The sequence below is a fragment of the Lagenorhynchus albirostris genome, chromosome 2, assembly GCF_949774975.1.
Source record: "Lagenorhynchus albirostris chromosome 2, mLagAlb1.1, whole genome shotgun sequence".
NCBI classification, from domain to species: Eukaryota; Metazoa; Chordata; class Mammalia; order Artiodactyla; family Delphinidae; genus Lagenorhynchus; species Lagenorhynchus albirostris.
The window spans coordinates 172461440-172486757 of NC_083096.1; the positions used below are offsets into that span (position 1 = coordinate 172461440).

The 25318-nt window shown below is 53.2% G+C and overlaps 1 protein-coding gene across 2 annotated transcripts in view; it reads right to left on the reverse strand.

Annotated features, from left to right (window-relative positions):
- The window catches only part of IGSF21 (immunoglobin superfamily member 21), a 245917-nt gene that overhangs the window by 62863 nt on the left and 157736 nt on the right, over positions 1-25318 (reverse strand). For both annotated transcript variants that reach the window (XM_060142792.1, XM_060142793.1), the window contains exon 3: positions 17645-17766. In XM_060142792.1, coding sequence (XP_059998775.1) covers positions 17645-17766 — 122 coding nt within the window. The remainder of the gene's footprint in view (positions 1-17644; positions 17767-25318) is intronic.

A 25318-nucleotide genomic window follows, 5' to 3' on the forward strand; every position in this document is an offset into this window, starting at 1 on the left:
GTTCCCCTCTTTTCTTGGATCCAGTAGCTCCAGATGGGCCAGCTTGTGCCGGCTTACAGACAGCTCCCAGCTGACAGTGGTGTCATTTCCTTGGGGCGAGTGGAAACAGCCTGGGAGATGGTGGATGGACCAGGGCACACACTAGCTGATGCTAAGATTCCTCCCACACAGCACTCCTGCGCTCCCCACCCTCACTCCAGCCACAGGTCTCTGGATGCACCCCTGGCCTTTGGTCCTGCTTGTGCCCTCCGCCCAGAATGTCTTCCCCCTGTGTCTTTGTTTGGCCATCTCCCACTCCCCGACCCATCATGGTCTCTGATAAACTGCTCAAGCCCCTTACCCTCCTGCACCTCCATTAAGGAGGCCAGGTGGATACCTGTGCACTCCTGGGGTCCCCAGTAACCATTGTCTGTTTGTCCAGATCTTCCCTGTCACCAATCCCCACCCCCCCCCAGGCTGTGAGTACCTCCCACAGCTCAAGAAGTGTGTTTTCTGTTGGTGGGAATGTAAATTGGTGCAGCCACTGTGGAAAACAGTATGGAGGTTCCTCCAAAAACTAAAAATAGAACTACCGTATGACCCATCAAATGCACTACTGGGTACATATCTGAAAAAAACAAAAACACTAATTCAGAAAGATATATCACCCTAATGTTCATAGCAGCACTATTTACAGTTGCTGAGATACAGAAGCTACTAAGTGTCCATCAGCTGATGAATGGGTAAAGAAGGTGTGGTCTACACACACACACACAATGGAATACTACTCAGCCATTAAAAAGAACAAAATTTTGCCATTTGCAGCAACACAGATGGACTTGGAGGGCATTATGCTAAGTGAAATGAGGCAGACAGAGAAAGACAAATACTGTATGAAATTGATTATATGTGAAATCTAAAAAATACAACAAACGTGTGAATATAACAAAAAAAAAGCAGACTCACAGATGTAGAGAACAAACTAGTGGTTACCAGTGGAGAGGAATGGGGAGGGGCAATATAGGGATGGGGGAGCGGCAGGTACAATCTATTGGGTGTAAGATACGCTCAAGGATGTTTTGTACAACATGAGGAATAGAGCCAATATTTTGTAATAATATACAGCCAACGTTTGTAATAAATGGAAAGTAACCTTCAAAAATTGTCTAAAAATTTTTTAAAGTTAAAAAAAATTAAAAAAAATAAAAAGGCATCACAAGTTAAAAAAAAAAAAAAAGAAAGAAATGTGTCTTATCGCAGCCAGAATTCCTAGTTGCCCTCCCAGGTCTGGTGTATCCTCAGCATTGGTGCCAGTTTGCTGAGACGTGGGCGAGGACAGTGCTGAGAACCAAGGTTTGGCCTCAGACCACCCTGCCTGGGTCCCAGCTCTGCTCCAAGTCATCCCCTCTGTGGCCTCAAGCAAGTCACTTCCCTTCTCTGATCCCCTGTTTCCTCATCTGCAAAGAGAGGTTCATGAAGGACGGCCCTCGCAGACTTATCTGACAATTAAAGAAATTCAAGTGTATGGAGATCATAACAGAGGGCCCAGCACATGGTACCCACATCATACACACTCCATAAATGTTTGCACTATTATTATTATTCATTAGGCACGAATCACCTTTCTACCTAGAAGATGACCTCCGCTAGCCTCCGGGGAATGAGTCAAATCTCTAAAGCTGGAATCGTGATAAGGGAGGATCAACCAGGCTGGGCTGGAGGATGGAGAGGGCTGAAACAGACTAGATAGTTCCTTTGTTAAAAAATAATGTTGGGCCATGTTCATGAGAAGGCAGATGCATGAGAATAGGTTTATCAAGGTGGTTTTCAGTTCCACTGCAATTTGAAATAAATAAGTCAATTTAATGTTTACAGAGTGAGTTATGCCTTATTAGGGACACGGTGAGCTGAGGAAACTTGGCCAAGGAGAAATTTGAGAAATTGGCCCCGGCCGTGAGGGTAATTACAGCAATACTTTAGTGTGCAGTCTTGCCCAATGGTAGTTTCATTCTGTCTAATTTATTAGCTTATTAGCTTTATGGTGAATATAGAAAGCTATACCACAACATGGGCCTAATTTGATCAGAGCCAAACAGTCATGTCTTCCAGAGGTGGTCTTGATAAAGGACGAGACCCCTGTTTTGAAATTGTTTCCAAGTTTTCTAGAAAGATTCAGGGCAGAGTTCCAGGCCTCTGGGTCCTGGGGCTGTGAATTAGAAAGGCAATAAGGGACAGTGGTCCAGAGTGCAGACCATCTGGTTTTAAACACCAGCTCCTCTGCTTTCTGGTTATGTGGCCTCAAGACCTTAGCTGGTCCAGGACTCAGTTTTCTCACCTGTAAAATGGGAGCAATAAATATTCCTACCCATATGGTAATCCAGAGCCCTATGGAACAGGGCCTGGCCAGATTGCTCACCACTGTCTCCCCAGAGCCCAGCACTGTGCCTGGCTTGTCACAGGTGTTTGGTAAATATTGTTGGATGAACGTGGCAAAGGCCAACATCCACGTGAGGTGCTTAGCACATAATCTCCACTACCCTTGTATCTCATGTTCATCATGCCAGTTCTAAGGGCTTTACTAACTCATTTCAACCTCACAAACACCCTACAAGGTGGGTACTGTTATCATCATCCCCATTTTAGAGATGGGGAAGCTGAGGCACAGAGAGGTAGTGACCTGCCTAGGGTCCCACAGCCAGTAAGTGACAGAGCTGGGATTCAGACACCAGGACCCTAGCTCCAGGGTGACTCTATTGTGTCACCTTCTGTCTTAAGCGTTCTTTAAGTTGTAGCTTTATTATTCATAACAAAGGTTCAGGTGACACCTTAATTTCAGATGTCTAGCCTCTAGAATTGTGTGAGAATACATTTCTGTTGTTGTAAGCCACTCAGTTTGTGGTATTTTGTTACAGCGGCCCAAGCAGACCCACATGGGCGGCCTCCACTCCAGCTGAGCATTTGCCTTTCGGAGGCCCTGGCACTGCCTCTCCCAGGAATACATCCAAAAGAAAGGAATGCTCAGGTTCAAAGCAACTCCACTTGTCATCGTGAAAAACTGGAAGCAACTCTCTGCAGTGTCCCTCCATGGGAGAATGAGTAAATAAACTGTAATCGAGCCAGGCAGTGGAGTACTATGCAGCAGTGACTTGCTGAGTGAAAGAAGCCTGATGCGGAAAGTGGGATCCTATTTGTGTGCAGAGCAAAGGTAGGAAACACTAGTTTAAGTGGATTCAAAAGTCAGAATCACGTTTCCCTCTTGGTGGATGGAAACCTCGTGGGATGCTGGAAATGCTTTATATCCTGATCTGGGCGGTGGGTGGGCAGCGGGGCGTATGCCTGTGTAATGATTCCCTAAGCTGGGCCGTTTAGATGAAGCACTTTCCTGTGTGTATGTTATACCCTGATGTAAATAAAAGGGAAATACATAGATGGGGAGCCCCCACTGGAGAGCCTCAGAAGTCTCACAGAGGCATCTGGAGTTGCTTCTGTTGGTCTCCAAGAGGCTGAGGGTGGATGACTGTTGAGCAGCGGAGGAGGTGCATCTAGCCGTGAGCAGGACGGGGGGCGCTTAGTGGCATCTAAAGAGGAGTTATGACAAGTCCAGGGGCCCCCTTGGTCCATCGGCAGCTGGAGCAGCTGGTACGTGCCCCTCCCCACCCTAGATCTCAAGGGTTGGCATCATAGCCTCGGCAAGCAGGGGGCAAGCATTGCGGGGAGGGCTACTGGTGCAGAGACGCAGCCCAGCTTCTCTCTCCTCCCGTACCAGCCTCTCCTTATCAGCTCCCTCCGCTGGGCCCTGCTCTGTTCCCATCCACTCCACATTCCTAGGGCACCCTGGGATTTTCCCCATCAGACTTCAGCACCTCCAAGCCCTCATGGCCTGTCTCCTGCACTGGTACATTGCAGAGGCAAAAAGGAGGCAGTCCTTCAGCAGCCAGCTAGAGGCAGTGGAGGGAACGGCCACCCGGGGTATACCCCAGCACCACAGGAAGTGTGGCGCACAGGCTCAGAGATGCTGAGTGATCTGCCCAAGGTCCCACAGCTCTCAAGGGGCACATCTGGGCTCCCCACTCCAGTCCTCTTGACCCCAGAGGCTGGTCCTTTCCTCCATACACCCCAGACTCCTGCAACAACCAAACAAGTGAACGAACTTCCAGGCCCATGGTGATTGGTGGTATGGTCTCGTGGAGAACAGGTACCCTCGCTGCAGACTGCCCGGGTTCAAGACTTGGCTCCACCCCTTGCCACACGCTTAACCTGGGGCAAGGCATTTAACCACTTGGCCCCTCAGTTTTCCCATCTGTAAAATGGGACCAATAGTGGTTGTCTGCCCCATAGCTGTGAGTTTTTACCTGGCACATAGGAAGCCCCAGACAAGTGTTTGCTATTATAAAGAGTTGGTGTTTTTAATCATTGGTGGCTACAAAGATGAAAGCATAAAAGGTCACATTTCTGCTCGGGAGCCCTTTGAGGGCATCAGACCCACAGAGAGACCCTTTGTGGGCACTTCCTGTTCTTTCTCAACGACTCTGGTGGGGAGAAGCCAGGGGTGGCAGAGCACAGATCCCACTCAGCCGCAGCTTCTCCAGCGTGGCAACGTGACTGTGGGTCCAGGCACCAGGCACCGAGTAGGATCCTGCCAAGACGGCTCCAGGCAGCGTTCATGAGCACTTGGGCCTGAGCTCTGGCCGTTCCCAGCTGCTCTGATCCAGCTTGAGGCCTGCTTCAAATCCCAGATCTGCCCTGCAGGCTGCATGGGTTCTGGGCGTGGATGCAAGCTCTGCAGGGCCCATAGACCTCACAGGGTCATCTGGGCCATCCCCCGGCTTTCCCATCACACTCACATCAAGCCAGAAAAGGGGGGGCTCCTGCCTCTTGTCTGAACCTCCAGAGGAGGGCCCCTGGGGGAGGTGGGAAGTGGAGAGTCGGGGGTGGTAGGCGGGGCACCGAGTGGTCAGGCTTGTCTGGTTGGTGAAGGAGGCAACAGGACAAGCACGGAGGTGGAGGCTCTGGGTTCTGGGCCTCTGACCCCTCAGGGAAGAGCCCACAAAGCAAGTTACCACCTCCTCAGCCCCCCGGCCCAGGATGCCCACATAAGCCCATGCTGCAACCTTGGCACATGGGCACCTGGGCATGGAAGGTCCTCACCCACATGCCCTGGACCCTACAGTCCATCCCACAGCGCCACACACTGTACTGCAACTGTCTCTTTATGCATCTGTCTGGGCCTCAGTTTCTGCATCTGTAAAATGGAACGTGGGGCTTGGCCTACCTCATGGGATGTTGTGGGGATTGAATGACACAATCCATGTAAAATGTTTAAACCACGTCAGTGTTCAGCAAATAGCCCTTCCTTTGGGGGATGGGGAGGGTTTTGTTCTGCCCTCGTGTCGCCCTGCTCTGCTTAACTTGGCATCTGGCTCATCAGAGGCGCTCGGAAATGTTCACTGAATGAACAAGAGAACACCGTGTTCAGTGATTCCTTTCCCCACTCACTCCCCAAAAATCTCCAGGCCAGACTGCGGGTAGCAGCTGTACTCAGGAGGGTCACCTGGGAGGAGGGGCCGGGGAAGAGTCCCTGAAAAGCAGAAGGGAAAGCCCGATCCGTCATTCATGCTTTCCACCCTTCCTCTGTGCTGAGCTCTGCCGGGCCCAGGTGGGTGTTGGTGGGTGGTCCCTCCCTCCAGGAGCGACAGTCAAGGAAGGATGATGGGAGAGGCTCCTGAGACCCTAGGGAACAGGGGTCCTTGCTGGGGCAAATGGAGAGGGCCTCCTATGAGCCAACAACATTTCCCCTCCATTATTATTATTATTCTGCATTATGGTATAAAATTTGTCTCATACAGAAGTATATATACGTATGAAGCATATTATAGACACGCACCTGTGAGTCAGCCGTCTTTTACTTAATACCACCACGGGCTAGGTGTTAGGCATTTTGATGGTAAGAATTCCTGCAACGCTCACCATAGCTCGGGGTTGGGGGTGGAATCCTCATTCTTCTCCTACCAATGAATAAGCTGAGGCTCAAAGTCCTGCCCGGTGTCACCACAGATAGCATCTGTTAGAGGCAAACCATAGTTGCATATCTACCCGCATCATAGCCAGGAGTGATGGGGGTCCCATATCCTAGTACCCTGAACCTGCTGGAGCACTTACATAGCAGTGGCTGTGAGCCTGTATTCTGCCTCTGACCTCTCCCATAGCTGGTGGGTTTGAATCCTGGCTCGGCCACCTGCCGGCTGTGGACCTTGGGCAAGTCACTTAACCTCTCTGAGCTTCATCTTTTCACCTACCAATGGGGGTAGTAATAACCCCAACAGTGCAAGGATTTATGAGTCAATGTGTGTAAAGCACTTCCCGCAGGGCATAAGAGCTTGATAAACGCTGGCGTTGGCATTGTCGTTAGTTCTCAGGTCTCAGGGCTCCGGCTATAGCATCACTCTCGTGGCGGAAGCAAAGATCCAGTCCATCCGTGAGTCCTGCCCGCTCTGCTTCCAAATTCTTCTCCCATCACTTCCCTCCCCCTCCCTCCACCCTAGCCGCCTCTCCTCCCTGGTCCCTCTGCCTTCACTTTCACAACCTCTCCAATAGCTAAGGTGGGTCTTTTAACAACACACACATAGAAACAAGATCGACCTCGATGGCTCCACATCACCCCTAGAGTACAATTCAAACTCTCTCTAAAGACCCAGAATGATCTCCAACAGCGGTTCTCAAACTTGCCTGCGTATTGGAATCACCTTGGTGACTTTGAAAAACTGATGTCCGAGTCCCCACACCCTTGCCCACAAAGTTCTAACTTAACCAGCGGGGCTTGGCCTGGGCATCAGGAGTGTGTAAAGCTCCCGGACGTTTCTGATGTGGACCATGGATGACGGCATTGGCCTCACCTGGGGGATGACTGGAGGCATAGGCCCTGGGGCCCTCCCCCAGACCCACGGGATGAGAATCTGTATTGTAATAAGCGATTCCTGGGTATGGAATCGTTCAAGAGGCCTGCACCCTGAGATCTGGCCTCTGCTGACTCCTCCCCTCATCTCCCACAATCCTCGCGGGGCCTGTCGATTCCCCGGCCTCTCTGGGCTTGTTTCTGCTCTTTCTTGTCGCATGGAGCTGGCTCCCATCCCAGGCCCTTGCTTCCTCCTCTGCCGGAATGCTCATTCCCCGGACTTTACGTGGCTGCTTCATCTTGCCATCCAGGCCTCAGAGAGCCCCCGTCCTCTCCCTGTGTTGCCAGCACAACCCCAGGAATATCAGCTCCGTGGGGACAGGGTTCTTGTCTCCCTTGCTCACCCTTGTCCCCCGAGGTCTTCAGTTAAGAAACACTTTTTAAACAACGAGTGAATAATTAGGGCAAGTCCTGACCGTAGTGCATGGGACCTGTCATCAGAACTTCATTTCACCCCCCCTACCGAGGGTGCCGCCTGACACTGGGCTTGCAGTTCCTCGGGGTTGATTCTGGGTGAAGACACTGTCTCCGAAAGGCCCCTGGTAAAAGGCAAACCGCCAGAGCTCCCTCCCCACCCCACCCCACCGGCATAGGGGCTCAGCCACATTCACGGGTGAGGCCCCCAGAGGCGGCAAGTTCTGTGTGATGGGGAAGCTCTCCCAGCTCTTGTGATGGTCACTTCCTCTCTCTGTGCTGAGCTTGGTCCCCATAAATAGGGTCTAAGATCGACACTCCATAGGGTTTAAGCAAATGATGGATGGGAAAGTTTTGCTGACAGTTTGAAATAATAATTCTACATTTGGATAATCTGTCAGCTCATCAGTTTAAGAGATCTCTACTGAGACCTTGTGCTGGACACTGAGGTCCTAGAGATGAAGAGAGGAAGGTCCCTACTCTTGAGGGACAAGACATCCTTGGTGATCGAGGGGGCACAGGCAGAGGGCTCCCTAGTTGCAATACCCCAGGGTATCACCAGAGGGCGGCAGACAGCTTTGCAAGCACTTCCCTCCCCTGGGAAGAAACTGGTGAGAAGGGTGCGTTCTGGGAGTCCCAGTAGACTCCTAGCGGGCCTGGGGACAAATGCAGAATGGGGGTGGGTGGGTGCAGTGTGCTGCTCTGTACCAGCTGGGGACTCAGCGGAGTACACGCATCTCAGTCACGGTGTCTAAGGCCTCCACTAACCCGAGACCCAACCACAGAGAAGTACCCAGGATCCTACCCCCAGTGTGGAATGGGGACCCGCCTGGAGCCTCGGGACCCAGGGTCTGTGCTGCTGGGGAGATTCTGGGGCCATAGACGGACTCCGAGCCAAGAGATGCAAGCATGTGCAGGGAGAGGAAATGAAAAGCATCGTGCCTGTGTGTGTGCGCGCACGTGTATGTCTGTGTGCACAGAACAGGAGGGCAAAGCCCCTGCACGGGGAGGGGGAAATGAAGGAAAGGTGAAGATCACACTGAGAAAGGGAAACCATAGGAAAAACTGAAATTCAAGGAGCAAAAGTAGAAGAAGGTCCACATTTACCAGTGGGAAGTGAAGGGAGGCAGGACGCACCAGGACCTGGCGGTCCTTCCGGAGGGTACTGAGTTCCAGCCTGTGCCGCCGGTACTGGCCCACCTGGGCTGCTCATGGCCTGGGTGGGGGCAGATTTGTGTGAGTGAAAAATTGCGACCTGGCATGAGAAGAGCTGAATGCAATGCACAGGGTTCTCCTGGAGGACCGTCGGTAGCATTGATTCTGCGCGGAGGCAACAGGATCGGGGAGGACGGGGCCCGGACCCACTGCTGGGCTTCAAAACGGTAAAGAAGGACAGGCGACTGCTGGAGGAGAGAAGCGGAAACTAAGATGTTAACACCAGGGGGTTGAGGAAGCGAGAGGAGAGGGCAGCAGGGGCAGGTGGAAAGTGGGGGGACAGGGGACTCCGTCGTGCTCAGTGAGGACTTAGGCAGAGCAGTGGAAGCATGTTTGCCTCAATGGATTTCTCAGCAGGTAAATGGAATTGACGCCACCAGCGGAGGCAGACAAGGAGACCTGGGAGTCGCATTTCTAGGGCCAGAATTGGACATCACTTGGTCTCCTTGGCCAGGGAGTCCAGGGGCCTGGAACTGCCAGGCAGTGTCTATTTTTAAGATGGTGACTAACTCTGGCAGCTTCCTACCTGGAGGCATCAAGCATGGGGGGCCACAGATCCACTGTGTGTGTGCGCGGGTGCACATGCGCTCATGCGGGGGCATGTCGGGATGAAGACACAAGGTCACGTACCCTCACTACGTCACTTGAGTCTCCAGCGCCTGGCAGAGGTCCTGGCACGGGGTGGTCACTCATGACTGCTGGTTGGAAGAGCCTGCCCCTGACGGCCCAGAGACCCAATATGACTCCAGTGGCTGTTTGAACGCCACGGCTTGGGTATGAACCCAAGCTTCCCCATGTGCAAGCTGTGTGACCTTGGACAAGTGACTGTACCTCTCTGTGCTTTCATGTCATCATCTATATAACAGGATTCAATGAGTCTGAGATCTGCACTCCACGAGATGGTTGCTCAGGTTAAACCGATGATGGATGGAAAAAAGCTTTGCTGACTGTTTGAAATGACAATTCCATATCTGGATAGGCTGTCAGCCTATTGATTCAAGAAACCTTTACTGAGGGCCTGGGCTTCCATCCCAGGCCCTGCGTCAGGCACTGAGGACCTAGAGATGAAGAAGGGAGGGTCCAGTTCTAAGAGACAAGACCCAAGAGGGACAGCTGAGAGCAGGCGTCTCTGCAGAGCACTTCCTGCAGGCCCGACACAGAGGGTGGGTCCAGGAACTCTTCCCTAACGGATGCTCTGGGGGTGGGAGGCTGGGGATGGGGTCCAGTGAAACTTCTGGCTCAGAAAGTGTGGGTACACTCTACCTTTGGGGAAAATCCCAGGGGGCTGTGGAAAGAACGTCTTGCTCCTGAGCCCCCTGCCCCCCAGTCAAGGCCCCACTTCCCGAGAAGCTTAGCACCGGGCCCAGCATACTGTTATTACTCCGTCTGCTGATAGCTCGTGGTGTTTGGTGTGGGGACGGCCCAGGCTCCTGAAATCGCTGGTGCCTGTGTGGTCGCCCTGGACTGCAGGTCACTGGCTGGTCCAGCTGTTTGGTCATCTTTAACCCAAACGAGTCTGGCCCCCGGGTGCCTTAGGATATCGTCTGTCGCCCACCGGCTACCAGCAGCAACGAGAATTATCTGTGCCTTGCAGCTTCCCGCTGAATCCTTTGCCCCCATCTGCACATCGGAGCTGATGGGAGGTGCGGTGTGCAGCAGAGTTTTCCAAATCTCGCTGCCAACATCTTTACCTGGAAGACTTTTTTAAAAGACTGCTTCCCCAGGCCTTGCTCCAGGATGCTTGAATCAAATTCCGTCTTGGTGGGGCCCAGGAACTGATATTTTTAAGCAACTCCCAAGGTGACCCTAATGCAGGTGGTGCACTGATCGGCTTGTGGTGTAGACACCACGGAGGGTAGCTCGTGCTCAGGTGGTATAACTGGCAGCCTCTCCTTTAGGGCGCGGTGGGCTGTGAGGGGAGCGCTCAGCTGAAAACTTCCTGGGAGGCAGACTGCAGCCCCGACTCCTAAAATAATCCCTGGTTTTGATTTGGGGACCCAGCTGCCACTTGGGGTTGGAGACCTGGGGTGTTCAATTCCGATGCTACTCAGAGGCAGCTGTTATGAGCAAAGTGCTGAAAGGGCTCACGGGTATCCTTACAACATCACTGGCTCATTCGCTTCTTGGGTGGGAGAGAGAGGAGTGGGTTTACAGTAGGTCAAGTACTGGGTGTAACCTTGATAGTTGCCTATGAGCAGGGTCTGAGCTCGTCCACTCTCCCAGCACCCAGCACCAGCTGGGCACATAGTAGGTGTCCAATGTGTGTTTGCTGAGTTCTCAAATAAATGAATAAATGAAGGACCACGTCCTGTGCAAGCAGCATGGGTTATGTACGTTCTGGAGACAAAAGATGTGTGGTCCACTATACCGTGCGAAGAGGTGAGCTGTGGAATTCACACTTGCAAATCAACAAGGGTCAGAGGGCACTTTTTTGTGTACCAACGGTGGAGAAGGAGTTTGCCCTGCCCGCTAACAGCTGACACTGCAGAAGGGACACGGAACATTTCAAAGGGAAACAAACCCCTCTCTGATCTTTGGACCCAACAGTGAATATGTCTATTTTAAAACCAACCCCATTTTTCCTTTGGAACAGATTCCAGAGAGCTGTGACTTTGAAACCTCCGTCTGCCTACCTGGAGCAGCCTTGCTACTACTTCAGCACTTCCCTACCTGCCTCCGTGCCTTTGCACACACAGTGTCCGCTACCTGCAGTATCCGCTCCCAGGCTCCTCTATGTCTAAAACCTACTTATGCTTCTCGGGCCACTTCAAATGCCACCTTCTCCACGATTTGCCCGGGCTCTCCATCTCTGATTCATCATTGCATTACATCTGAATCTTCCCCATGGTAGCCATCACTTGATTACCTGAATTGTTAGCTATTTATCTCCATGTTTTATCTCCTCTTTCCTTTCATCCCACAAATATTTATAGCTCCTCTCTAAATGCCAAGTAGGTTCTGAGGTCACTGAGATGAAAACGATAGAGCAGAGCCTCGGAGGAGCTTATGGGCTGGTGGGGCGGGGGAAGAGGGAGAAGGCTTTAAGCTCCATGGCGGCAGGGGCTGCGTCTTGCCCACCTCTGGGCACTGTGCCCCCCGCCCCCCAGCTCTGTGCCTTGAATGTAGCAAACACTCGATATGAGCTATCAAGAGACTACACGAACGGATGCATCTCAAAGTAATAAAGGGAGTGGCATGTCTTTCCGTGTCCTCAATCCTCCAGGCTCTTCTTTCATTTACTTGATTTCTCCCACATCTCCCTCCTCTGATAAATATGAATTAGGAAGGTGTAACTGTGCACTCACATTCTCCACGAAGCCCCCAGGCTCTGCCCCATCCCCCCACCCTCCCAGCTGTTCTCAGCCTCCAGCAGGTTTGGGGGCAGGGGGGTGGGGGGAAATGGAGCCTGGTCACATGTTCACAGCGCGTGGCAATCAGCCCTCACCTTTGCCTCCTGGCCCCTGCCAGCCCGAAGCGGTGGGCCAGCTCCCTCTCCCAGCTTCACTCAGGTTTGGAATCTAAGTCCTGAGACCTATGAAGAGACCTCTCTCTCCCTCCCCAGACCCCTCTGAGGAAAGCTTTGTCTTCCTTTCCTGACCCCTCCAAGCCATGCTCCGCTTGGCAACCAGGGTGAGCTTTACAAGACACATCATGTCAGACCCCAACCTTCAGTGGCTTCCAGGACATTGAGAATAAAAGCCAACTTGTTTCCTTGCTCCCTGAACTCTGGCCACGCTGGCCCTCTGGCAGCTCCTAGATCACGCCAAGCTGCTTCTCACCTCAGGATCTTTGCACTTGCTGTGCCTTCTACCTGGAATGCCCTCCCTACCTCCAGCCTGGTCTGTCAGGCTTCTTTTATCCTATAGATCCCTGCTCAGATGTCTCCTATGAGAAACCTCGTAGCACGCTCCCCCTTCCCCCCACCGCCGCCACACATACGCCACGACTCTCATCATCTCCATCCAATTCCCTTATTTCCTTCATCACCTACTGAAGATATTTTTCCGTATTCTTTCAAACACTTTTTTTTTATAGTCTGTCTCTTCTCACCCCCTGCATCGCGTAAGACTCACCAGAGCAGGTCTGATTATGTCTCGTTCACCATTTTATCACCAGCACAGTCCCTGACATACAGCAATTGCTCCATTCCTTTGTGATAAATAAATGATGCCCGGGTTGGGGGAAGGTGAGGAGGCCTGAATTCCTTCTTCCAAAGTTTATCCCGCAGCCGTGAGAGCGTCAGTGAAAGACATCCACCACGCCTTCTACCACTAACTCATCCACTCCACAATTATCTACAAATTGTCCACACTGGGCAGGGGGTGCTGGGCTGGGCGGCTGGAGAGATGGCAGTGAAGACATCACTCCTAATCCCCATCCTCGTGGGGCTTCCGGTCAAGTGCAGGAGGCACTTTGAATACCCGGTGTCAGGGCAGTGAGTATGGGAGGGGAAGGGCACTGGGGTGCCTGGCCCAGTCTGGGCAGTCAGGGCGGGCTTCCTGGAGGAAGCAACATTTAAGCTGAACCTGAAAGGATAAGCAGGGCCTCGGCAAAGAGAGGTGGGCAAGGCGTGGGAGGGGCGCACTCTTGAACCCTTGAGTCTAGATTTCCCTCACCGCCAAATGAGGGCCAGTGAAGCCTGCTTGGTGTTCCTAGGGACACCCTGGGCTGATGCGATGGGGCATGGACTGCAGAGGACTTCGGGAAACAGAAGGCACAAGGTGTGGTGGGGGGAGCAGGGGCTGGTGAAGGCTCGCTGTGATTCACCCTGACCTCCAAGGAGGTCACAGCTGCCATTTGGGGATGGCCACATTCTGCAGGGATTAATGAGTTTTGCCCACACAATCTTCTTCTCAGTGAGGGGGGTCCATGCATCTGGTCCACTTCTGCCCGGCCTGATGGAACAGGTGAACGGGGCCTGAGGCAGGGCCTGAGAGGGCAGGGGTAGAGGATGGCAGATGTGCAGGATGCCCGCAGGTGGGACTGTTACTAATATCCTATGTCCCCACTTAGGGGCCCCTGAGAAACAGAACCTGAGACAAGGAATCTATTGGGAGCCACTGGCTTATTTAGGAGGGTATCCCAGGCAGCTGGAAAGGGAGTGGGGATTGAGCGGGAGGGAAGTCAACACAGGTACATCCTGGAGGTTATTCAGTCCCGCTGGGGAACTCGTGGACAGTGGAGAAGACACATCTGAGTTGCCCCACTGGAGGGACGAGGGGACTGGGGTTTCATCTAACACCTCCCATCAGTCATTGGCCGAGGCTGCTCCCAGACATCAACTCCCTGGCACTTGGGCTCCGACGTCTGCCACACCTGCCTTGTCCCCGCCATGGATGGCTCCTTCCCAGCCCACAGGTCTCAGCCCAGGGCCACCTTCCTGGGAGGCTCTGCCTGCCACCCCAGCACCTTAGTCCTCCTGGCACTGCAAGCTGCTCGCCCCTCGTTACGTGATCACCATCGGACCCACATCTTTGTGGAATGTGTCATGAAAAATTTATTGACGTCTTGCTTCCCTTGTTTCGTCTCTGTCTCCCCCACGAGAGTGTAAAGCCTCGTCTTTCTTGTTCCCCACTGGATCACCGGCACCTGCATCATACCAGGCTCCTAGTAGGTGCTCAGTTAAATATCCTTTGAAGGAATAAATTATTGTCAATTCCAAACTGGGAGCTCTGGGCTCTGAGGCTCAGAACTAGAAAGACATTTGATCGATGGAATCTTTAGGGTGTGCAGAGGGGCAGTGACCTGCCCAAGAGGTCATGAACTGGGGTCCTACCCCTGCACCCCCCAACCTGGGGACAGAAGCCCTGTCACCCCACCTGACTCCCATCCCTCCGGGAACCCCACCAGTGGGAGGAAAAGCTCTGGGATTCCCTAAGGCTCCCCTGGCTGCCCAGAAAATTGCTCTCTGCCAACTCTTGGTAATCTTCTCAGTCTCATTCTCTTCCCACTTTCCGCAGCTGAAGAGGAAGCGGCCCAGACAGCTGCGGAGCTGGGACTCTCTCTAGACGAGATGCATTAATTTGTAAACATCTTCATTTATATGTAAATGTGGAGTCCCGCACCCCTCACCAGCCCTAACGAAGCCCTGCAGCCTCAGAAGCAGCCTCAGCCAGCCAACACAGCTGCTCCTGCGGCTGCAACTCTCCGTGACAGGATCAGACTCTCCAAGAGGGCCTGCTCCTTCCTTCCCTTCTTCTGTGGCTTCCTTGAGGCCCCCCTGCCCTGCTGCTCTCTGCCTGGGAGACCCGCCCCCCATTGTAACCAAGGTTCCAGGAGAAGGCTGGGGAAGAAGAGAGCACTGGCCGCAAGTGAGCTGCTGTGTGACCTTGGACTAGTCTCTTTCCCTCTCTGAGCCTCGGTTTCCTCAGCCGTAAAATGAGAAAGGCAGTGTGGTGGAGGGGTGGGATGAGGTGGGTTGAGGTCCAACCAAGTTGATGTTGTTATAGCAGGGGACCCTTGGGCAAGTCCCTTGACCTTGCTGAACTTTGACCCCATCTGTAAAATCAGGACTACAGAAATTAATAATAATAATAATAATACCTGCCTGCATTCCCGGTGTTGTTAGTGAGGATCAAGAGAAAGAGTGCACAGGGAGGGTTTTGTGAGATTTGGGGAAAGGTGAGGGCTTTTTTTTTATGATGAGGAAAGGAGGGCTTTTCTAGGCAAGAAGAGCATGCACCACTCAGCAACTACGGCTGCACTTTACGCAAATTATTAACTCAAATCACGAGGTTGCAATGAGCTTCGTCCTGTTGTCATTCCCTTTTAGAGACTGGGAAACTCAAGCACAGAGTTACCAACCCAAGATTACGCTAAAGCAAGGGGGTGGAGGAGCCAGGATTAGAACTCAAGCCATCAGACGTAAGTCTCATCAAACCCCACAACGACTGTTTAAGCCAATCATATTAAGCCTGCTTTACAGGTGAGGACACCAAGGCAGAGAGAGGTCAAGGTCCTTATGGTCCAAGGTAACTCAGCAGGAAGTAGCTGAGCTGGGCTTTGAACCAGGTCTTTGCGTACCAGGGCTGTGCTCTGGTTACATGAGATGGTGGGGGTCAGAGCCAAGGAAACACCCTGGAGACCATACCTGCAGCCACGGGTGGGGGACTGAAAATGATGGTATGTGGGGAGCTGTTGCTTCCCAGAGACCTTGGTAACCAGGCAGAGGTGTGGCAGGCGGAGACGGGTTTCTGGGAAGCTGGAGGTGATCTAAACCTCCACTTGTGCAAAATCAGCTGTGGCTCCCAGGATAGCTATTTTCTTCTCCAAAATGAGTTTTTACCTTTTGTTCATTTTGATGGTAACTGGTGGGTCTTAGGTGTGCTTTAAGGCACCCCAAATCATTTTGGGAAGCGGGTGTAGGAGAAATCATAAATAGATGGATGAAGGTATCTGTGTGGCCGTTTGTACACCTCTTTGGAGCCCCTTCACATCCACATTGTCACCAGATTCCCCCAACAAACGCTGGGTCTGAGCTCCTAACACAAAGCCCAGAGAGAGGAGCACCCAGAAAGGTCCTCCAGGGGAGACACCCACCTTCCGTTCTTACCAAAGTGGGCATGGAAGGACCACCAGCCAGATTCCCTACGCAGGGCTGGATTTACCCTTTGCAATATTCTTGTCACATTTTCTACTTTTATCCACAGGGAAACTGACACCCAAAGGGCCAAGGAGGGTGCCCAGGGTCATCCACTCAATTTGCAAATTTTATTGTGTACGTACTGTGTGTCAGGCCTCGTGTTGAGAGCTGAGGGTGCAAGGTGAAGGGGGAGCACCCATTCTGTCCTGGTGCTCATGGTCACAGAGAGAAGGACCAACCAGTGTGTGGAGAGTGGGGCCTTATCCTCCTGGCGGGTCAGGGGTAAGGCATAAGCGGGGACGCGGCAGGCACCCACGAAGCACAGCGCGAGCCAGCTTGTCTCCTGCAGCCTCTCCCTGCGTGCCTGGTGTAGCCAGGTTGTCCTCTAGCTTCGGAGCAGACTGCCACTTTCTGCCTGGCCACCAGGCAAAGCATTTGGCTGTGTCGTGTGAAAAAGCATGCACGCGTGTGTGTGTGTGTGTGTGTGCGTGTGTGTGTGTGTGTGTGCGCGCACGTGTGTGTGGGTGTGTGTGTGGGGGGGTGTGTGCATGCGTGTGTGTGGGGTGTGTGTGTGTGTGCATGCGTGTGTGGGTGTGTGTGTGCATGTGCGTGTGTGTGTGCACGTGTGTGTGTGTGTGTGTGTGTGTGCGTGTGTTCTGGAGGAGCTGCAGCCATTGGCTTTGGGGGAGGTCGGTTCTGCTGGGGTGGCGGGCTGTCTAAAGAAGGTGTCCCACAGGAGGACCTGCTCGATTGGGTTCTGAAGGCTGATGAGGAGTTTACCAGGTGGCCAAAGGGAACAGCACCCATCAAGTGTAAAGGGTCAGAGCAATAAAATAGGATTGGGGCCTTTTAGGCAGTGGGTGGGAGGGGAGTGGGGCCGTGGGTGCCCACATGCCTAGAACACAGCAGGGCCTAGAAGGGGATCCGCTACCTTAAAGTCTTCTAGGAAAGGGGTAGGGGTAGAAATATGAAGTATCCCCATCCCCAAGGGCTCTTCCTTCCCCATCCTGTTGCTGCTTTGAACCTAGGGTCCGATTGTTTAGGGTCTGTTTTCCTTCCCAGGTTTAGAGCCCGTGGGGAACAATAGGACGTATTCCACAGGCTTCTGAACCGGGTAGAGCTGGTTTACATCCCACCTCTGGCATTTCTGGCTGTGTGACTTTCGGCATATTGCTCACCCTCTCTGGACCTCAGTGTCCTCACCTGGAAAGGGGTTTGGAAAACCCACTTTGCGGGACTGTTGGAGGAGCCGTCTGGAGAGGCCGACATAAAGGGTCTGCTCCATGTGGCAGAGCTGCAACTTGACCCCTTCCTGCTTCTTCCCTCCAGGGGAGGATTCCCCTTGGGAATGGGTCCCCCTTCTGCAGCACAGCCCCAGCTCTGCCTTCCAAGCCCATGGAGGGTGATCCTGAGACCCCCCCTCCCCACTCCAAGAGCACTGCGTGTGGGATAAACATGAAAGGGCTAGAGAAGTGGCCCCCCGGACACCACCCAGCCCTCACCTCACGGTGGACTGGTACACCAGGTCCTCTCGCTTGCGGTAGTTCTCCATGTGGGAGAAGTTGGTGGAGAACATGGCGTCGAAAGTAAAGATCTTCTGCTTGATGGTGCCGCCATCCGTCACCTGCAACAGAGCACAGAGGACTCACAGGTGAGTGCTCAGCCAGCCCTGCCACCCCTTTCCTCCAGGCGGTGAGTGGGCTCCCGGGATGCTGGGGAGATGCAGGCAGCCCCAGGAGAAGCCTCTCGGGGGAGATGTCACAACCATCGCTATTATCCTCCCGGGTCATCCCCACATCACTGATGTGCAGGCTGAGGCTCTGAAGTCAAGTGCCTTCCTGAGGTCCTACAGCTAAGGAGGCGTAGGGCTGCCTCTTCTTCTGGCCCTTACCGATGCACCAGGTGGTCCCACTTCTGCATCTCACTTGTTGGCCTTGCAGAAATGACAAGCAAACCTTGGGGAGCCGCAGACAGGGCCAGAGAGTGTGAATGTGTTTTGCAGAGTCAGCCAGAGTGCCAAAGCCATCCCCACCCAAGGAGAGAGGGAATGGGGGAGCAGGCTGGATAGAAAGAGAGAAGAAATGGGGCCAAGGGCAGGCACCTGTACCAAGATCTCATACGGATTCAAACAAGCTAAACTGCAATGGTTTCCAATAAATTCTTCAAGGGAGAAGACCAGAATAGCTAGGGAGCCCAGAGGAGGGGGAGGTCCCATCCTGGGGATAGGGTAATCATGGAGGGCTTCCTGCAGGAAGCAGTGCATAAGTTGTCTTCTGAAGGAAGAGTAGGAACCAGCCTAGTAAATGGAGGGAGTGCTTTCTAGGCAGAAGGGACAGCAGGAGCAAAGGCCCTGGGGTGGGAAAGAAGCATCTGTGCTCAGTGAAAGGAGACTGTTCAGAGTGCCTGGGGCAGAGAGGAAGTGAAGAGAGTAGACTCCGAGGAGTAAAATGGGAGCCACATCAGGGAGCGCCTGATGGGCAAAGGAACTCAACTCCCCCGAAGGCCAAGGAGGTGCAGAGTTTCAGATTCTATTTACAAGCTCCCTCTGGCCTTAGAAGAGATTGAAGGGACTTGTCTGGAGACAGGGGAACCTGGGGTGGCTAGGGAGAACCGAGTCTACTGACACCAGCGATGGAGAGAAGAGGACAGTGTGGGGGACTTGCCTGCCTCTGGCTGCCCTTGGGACAGGCCAGGAGGGGTGTCAGGAAGTCCCCGTTTCACATAGGAATATGAAGGAGGCCCCGAGAAGGCAGGAGCTCTCAGGAGGTGGTAATAAAGCCCGCGCTGGAAGACAAAGGCTGCACAGGTGCCCAGCTGTTCACAGCTGGTTAAAAGCCGGACTGAAGTGTGCCCTAATCCCACCTGCCGCCTGTCCGCATCCCCATCCCCGCTGCTGTGCTGCCTCCCGCTGATGAAAGTGTTACTCCACAAAGCAGCAAGGTATGTGTTGTCACTGTTTCAGTTATTTATCTGTTTACTCCGCTGCAGTTTTCCGCTTGTCTCAGCAACTCTATTATAGAGTTGCAGCCTCGCTAACAGCCTGCAACAGGGAGGCCTGCGCTTCCTGAGGAAGTGGAAGTAACTCCCTGTGGCTGTGTGCTGCAGGCAGGAGAGGGGGCTGGGGGTGGGGTTTCTCCAAAGGGCTTGGGGGAGGGGGGAGATGCTGGGATGGGGTTTCTCCAAGGGGCTTGAGGGAGGGGGGACACGCTGGGATGGGGTTTCTCCAAGGGGCTTGGGGGAGGGGGGAGACGCTGGGATGGGGTTTCTCCAAGGGGCTTGGGGGAGGGGGGAGACGCTGGGATGGGGTTTCTCCAAGGGGCTTGGGGGAGGGGGGAGACGCTGGGATGGGGTTTCTCCAAGGGGCTTGGGGGAGGGGGGAGACGCTGGGATGGGGTTTCTCCAAGGGGCTTGGGGGAGGGGGGACACGCTGGGATGGGGTTTCTCCAAGGGGCTTGGGGGAGGGGGGACACGCTGGGATGGGGTTTCTCCAAGGGGCTTGGGGGAGGGGGGAGACGCTGGGATGGGGTTTCTCCAAGGGGCTTGGGGGAGGGCTCGAGATGCCGAAAGGTGCTTCCCCAGCCCAGCAAAGGCGGCCCTGGAGGTGGGTCTGCCACCTTCTTGGGAGGACTGGCCCCGGGGCAGCTGGCCTCCTTTGGGCACATCTGGACCCCAGCTGACTTGGGCCACATCTGTCTGGCCAAGGTGGTAGTGCTGCTGGTTTAGGGAACAGCCAGCATTTATTGAGTGCCAGCTATGTGCCATGCGTAGGAGACCTCTACTAGTACCGGGGTGCCCGGGGAGCCCCGGCTGGTGAGGGTTAGAGTGATGACAACACATTCACCAGCTCCAGGACCCTGAGAGGGATCAGTGGTGGGACTTCCCACTACACGGCGTCTCCTTGCCGAGCTCACACCTCTGTACCTCCAGCAGGCTCCTGCACCGCTCACACGCTTCACTCGTTCCCTCCCTGAGGGCTTTGCGCTTTTCTGACCGTGCGTGGGTGCCGTCAGAAGGCAAGGCATCTCATCCTCTGGTCCTCTCACATTGCCTCTCACCAGTTTCCCAAACAGGGGATGATGAGAATGGAGGAAGCCTGAGGAAGAAGAGCAAAGTACCTGTAAACCAGGCCCCTGAACTGGGGGACAATTTTGCCCCCTCCTCCTCACGGGGACATTTGACAATGTCGGGAGCCAGTTTTGGTTGTCACAACTCAGGGGCAAGACGTGGTCCTCGTATCTACCAGGCAAAGGCCAGGGATGCTATGACCATCCTACGATGCACAGGCCCCCAAAGAATTCTCTGGCCCCAAATGTCAACAACACCAAGGGTGAGAAATCTGCTTGAAGCACATCTCTTTGTATACAGCAGAATAGACAGTAATCTCCCATTTTGCAGATGAAGAAACTGAGGCTTGGCGAGGCAAAGTGATTCATCCGAGGTCCCACAACGGGGCTCTTGGCAGAGCTCTGGCTCCCAGACCAGGGTTCACATCCCACCCACTAGGCTGAAAGGGCTGAGGATGAGCTAAGCGCCTCTCGGGGCCTCTCTCTCTACACTCAGCGGCTGCCTCATCAGGAGGCAGGATGCCAGAAGCCCTGCGGAGGTTTGAGTAATCTTCTCCTAAAGTCGTAAAAGTGGAAGGCATCCTGCCTGTTTGACTTGCAGCCTCGCCTCCCTTCAGGTACTGCTTTTTTATCTCCTCCTAAAATGCGGCAGCCCTTATCGTCCCAATTTCAAATTTCACTCCATTTTTTTTTTTTATTATTATACAAAGGAGGAAAAAAAAATCTGTCAGTAAAACTGTCTCCTCAAATTTATTCTCCGGGACTGAGGTTTTTATTAGTGGGAAAATACACCCACACCCCACACGTACTCAACACATACCCACACACCCCAGATAAAGCACCGAAGAATTATCTGAATCGTAAATCGCTGTTTCAGGCCCAGGGACAGGGGAGTTTCAAGGACGCACCTAGTTTTACTTTGGTTTTATTTACATCTTTTTCTCTGGGGCCCGGCGTCTGGCTGCTGTGGTTAAACTGGCCTCGGGCAGCCGGAGACAAGCACTGATCTCCTTCCAGTCAAGGCATCCACGGTCCCAGCTCCCTGCAGCTGGCTCTCAGACCTCCCTCAGCCTCAGGGAAGGTAAAGGAAAGTAACAGACTCCAAATTCGCTCTCAGGCCCCAGGCCAGTGGGCAAGTGGTTATTTGCAAGGAGGTTATTCTGCAGGTCTTGGAGGTTTGAACCCCTCAAGACAGAGGCTGGGAGGGGGTGGGGGTAATCACAGGCAGTGGGCAGAGGGCATGGTGTAAGCCTGAGAAGATGCTGCAAGACACCTTCTCTTTAGTTCTAGAAACATGTCGCCAGGCCTAAGACGCACAGGCACAGTTCTAGTCCCCATCGGAGAGAAAGAAATGAATTTCAGACACCGTTGCAGCCCATCACGAGCTTATTCACAGTCTGGTGGGGGAGATAACACCACTCACAGTTAAGTGAGAGGCCAAAGTCTGGGAGATCATGGCTGTAGCAACAGGTATTTGCCAAGCGTCATCTGAGGCTCATGGAGGAGCCAAGAATTCCTTTGGGGGAGGTGATCACAGGAGTCTTCCTGGAGGAGGCGGGCCCTTTTCAGGGGATATCTAGTCTCAGGCTGCTTCTCCCTGCCTATGGGAGGCTTTTGAGCAAGAAGCAATACTGATTTCCCATACCCCAGTCGAATTCTTGATTTTTGGTTACTACTTTGTGCTTTTGAGCAAGCTATTTCACCTTTCTAAGCCTCAGTTTCCTCATCTGTAAAATGGGGACAACTCAACCTATCTTCTTGGGAGGATTAAACGAGACAAGGCTTGGAAAGATCACCCAGTGTGTGGTCAATGCTCAGTGGAGACAGCTATTTTTATGAATACTAACACTTCTCTGAACCACCTCTTTTTCTGTGTCCCTTCTCACTCTTCAGGGCTGGAGAGCAGAGTATCTCTTGCTGAAAAGCCAGAGGATGCAAAACATCAGTAAATGAAAGAAGGGGGTCCGTTTCTGGGGAGGGAGGCGGGTGGCAGGAGCCAGAAGCCAGTGTGGGCAACTGAGAACTGGAGGGCTGGGGGTTGTGTGTGGGGAAAGCAGAGGCCCAGGAACTTGCTGAATTATTATATTATTCTATCAGCCCAAAGAGGGAGCTCGAGGAGGCTCAGAACAAGGACATGGTGGCAGGCTAGTCTCGGGGGCTCCAAGACAGTCCCGCGGTGCCCATAGTGGGTTGGGACCAGGAGATCAGGGCAGACAGAGAATGACAAAGCTAGTGGGGGCAGTCAAGGTGATGTTGGAGAGCCAAAGATGTATGGGTTTTCCCTTCCCCAGAGGGAGATGTGCTTGTGTGTTCATTCACTCATTCATTCATTCAACAGATTTTTAGTGAGTCAATCAACAGGGCTTGAATGTGAGCTACTTCTAGAACATAAGCTCTATGAGGGCAGGGTCTTTATCTGCCCTGTTCAAGCTCTGCCCCCAGAGTTGGGCACCTGGTTCTTACTCAGTAACTATTTGTTAGAGTGAGTTGAACCCTTACCACATTCCAGGCGCTGGGGCACCACAAGGAAAACGAGAAGCCATTCCTACAACACAGACCTGCCCCCAGAACAGCCTTCTGTGCCCACGCCCCAGTTTCATGGGGCTTCCCAACAGGACCAGGCCCAGTGGGGAAGGTGGAGGGGCCATCCGTGCAGTGATGCCCCAGAAGGAACCAGCATGGGTCTCAGGTATTTTTTCTCAGAGGTCGTTCTGAGACAGGCTGGGACCTGGGGCCCTTTGCTGCAGTGCTTGTACCTAGACAAGTTTCTCCTCAAGCAACCAAATACAAAGAAACTATATGGGACTAAAAATAACTGAATGCATGCACAGTTGGGGTAAATTCTGGACCAAAAGATACAAAAAGACCAAAAAAAACCTATCTACCACTTCTGAAGAGCCGGGAGCAAAAACTGGGTGTGTAGCAAAAGCAGTGTACTGCGCATGCCCCCTGCACACAAAACACCACAAAGGGACTGGGGCAGAACACCTAAGCCACCTATCTGGACACACCCCTACCCTCACCCCATCTAAGGAACCAGCTTGCCCCCCAGCTCGGCGAGCGAGCAAGGGAACCTCTTACTTGTTCTCGCTACCCCCTGCTTCAGCAGGGGCCCCAATAAAGCCTTGCCTGAATTTCTTGTCTGGCCTCTAGTCAATTTCTATTTACTGGGGAGGTCAAGAACCCTGGTCGGTATCCAGTCCCTGACTGATCAGCTACACTGGACGGAGACCTGGGTTCTAAATCTCTCTGCACGTCTCCCTTCTCCAGGCCTCAGTTGCCCTAAATGCTCAATGAAGAGACGTGGGGCAGGGTGACCTCTGAGGGCCATTTCTACCCCGAATGCCCAAATGTTCTGATTCTAGAACAGCTGGCCCTAGAGGCCACACTTATTCACGCTCGGTTTGCCCAGCCAAGGCTCAACAGCTGCCCACGGGTCCCGAGCCTGCCCGACCGTGTCCCAGGGCGCCGGCTGTCCCCGACCAGCAAATCTGGCTTCAGCCAGGCTGGGTTGATTTTCAGGCGGAGCCACCAAAGCGTGGCAAACGGACTGAGTCCTGCCAGCAGCGTGAGAGCCTGCGGGGGCCGACCAGGGTTTTCCATCTGAAAAACAAATAAGTCTCCAACTCTAGCCTCCTCCCAATGTCTCTGGGTGCCCTCACCCGGAAGAGAAAAAAAAAGAAGGGGGTAAAAATCAGCTCCCCCACCCCCCAACCTCCTTCTCTTTGTGTTCCACAAAACCAGTTACAGGTTAGAAATAGCTGTAATAAACTTGATATCCCACTTGTGGGCCAATCCCACCGTGGCTGGAAAGTGTAATAGTGGCAGAGAGTGAAAACTGCTGGAGTATTTTGCTGGAGCTGTTTAAATTGCCTGCCTACAACATCCCAACTCCTCTCCAGCCGGGAAGGAATTTGATCTCCTGGAAATGGAACAGCTGAGGTTTCTGTGGCTGGGCAGTGAGAGGGAGAGTTTGCAAGGAGGGTTTTTAATGAACTGATTAGACATGGAGGAGTGATGGCGCCTGGGCTCCAGAGTCAGGCCAGCCCAGGTTCAAATCCCAGCACCAGCAGGTTCCAGGCGGCTCCCAGGCTATTAAAATGGGCAAGAGCGGGCTTCCCTGGTGGCACAGTGGTTAGGAATCCGCCTGCCAATGCAGGGGACACGGGTTGGAGCCCTGGTCTGGGAAGATCCCACATGCTGCAGAGCAACTAAGCCCGTGTGCCACAACTACTGAGCCCGTGTGCCGCAACTACTGAGCCCGTGCACCTGGAGCCCACGCTCCACAACAACAGAAGCCACCGCAATGAGAAGCCTGCGCACCGCAACGAAGAGTAGCCCCCGCTCGCCACAACTAGAGAAAGCCCGCGCCCAGCAACAAAGACCCAACTCAGCCAAAAATTAATTAATTAATTAATTTTGCAAAATAGGCAAGAGCCATGGCTGCCTTATAGAGTCGTAGCTGTAGGGAAAGGGACACTGAAAGTGATGCATGGTGGCTAGAATGCTGGACCAAGTGTGAAGAGGCTCAGTTCCTCCTTGGGGCTGTCACTTCCTGGCTCTGTGTTCTCAAGCAAGTCACTGATAGTCTTGGAGTCTCGGTTTCCTCATCTGCAAAGTGTTCATCGGACCTATGCCCCAGAGTGGTTAGCAACACTTTTTAAAAACCCAAATATATGTGAAAGCTTCCTGTGAAATGTGATAAGCATATCTAAAAACTTCTGCCATGCAATCGTCACCTAGAAGTCTCTTCCCCACCTCACTCAACCCCAAGTGCCTAGCATGGGATTGGCACACAGTCTGTCCTTATAATGTACGTTTGTGTAGTGAATCAACAAGTCAGCGAAGGAAGGAATGTTCTAAAGTCTACTTAGGTGTGTCTCCATCCAACCACTCAGAAATTACGCTGAGAAACTCCCTCCGAGGCCCAGTGCAGAGACCAACTAGTGCTAGAGAAAGGCTTAGCTGGAGTCAGCCTCAGCACAGGGCTCGAGCCATTTGTGCATTCACGCGTTCGCTTATTGATTGAGTTCCTTTCATGAGGTGTGTTCGATTCCAGGAGGGCAGCCATGGACATAGCAGGTGAGACGGTGAAGAAACATAATCATCTCA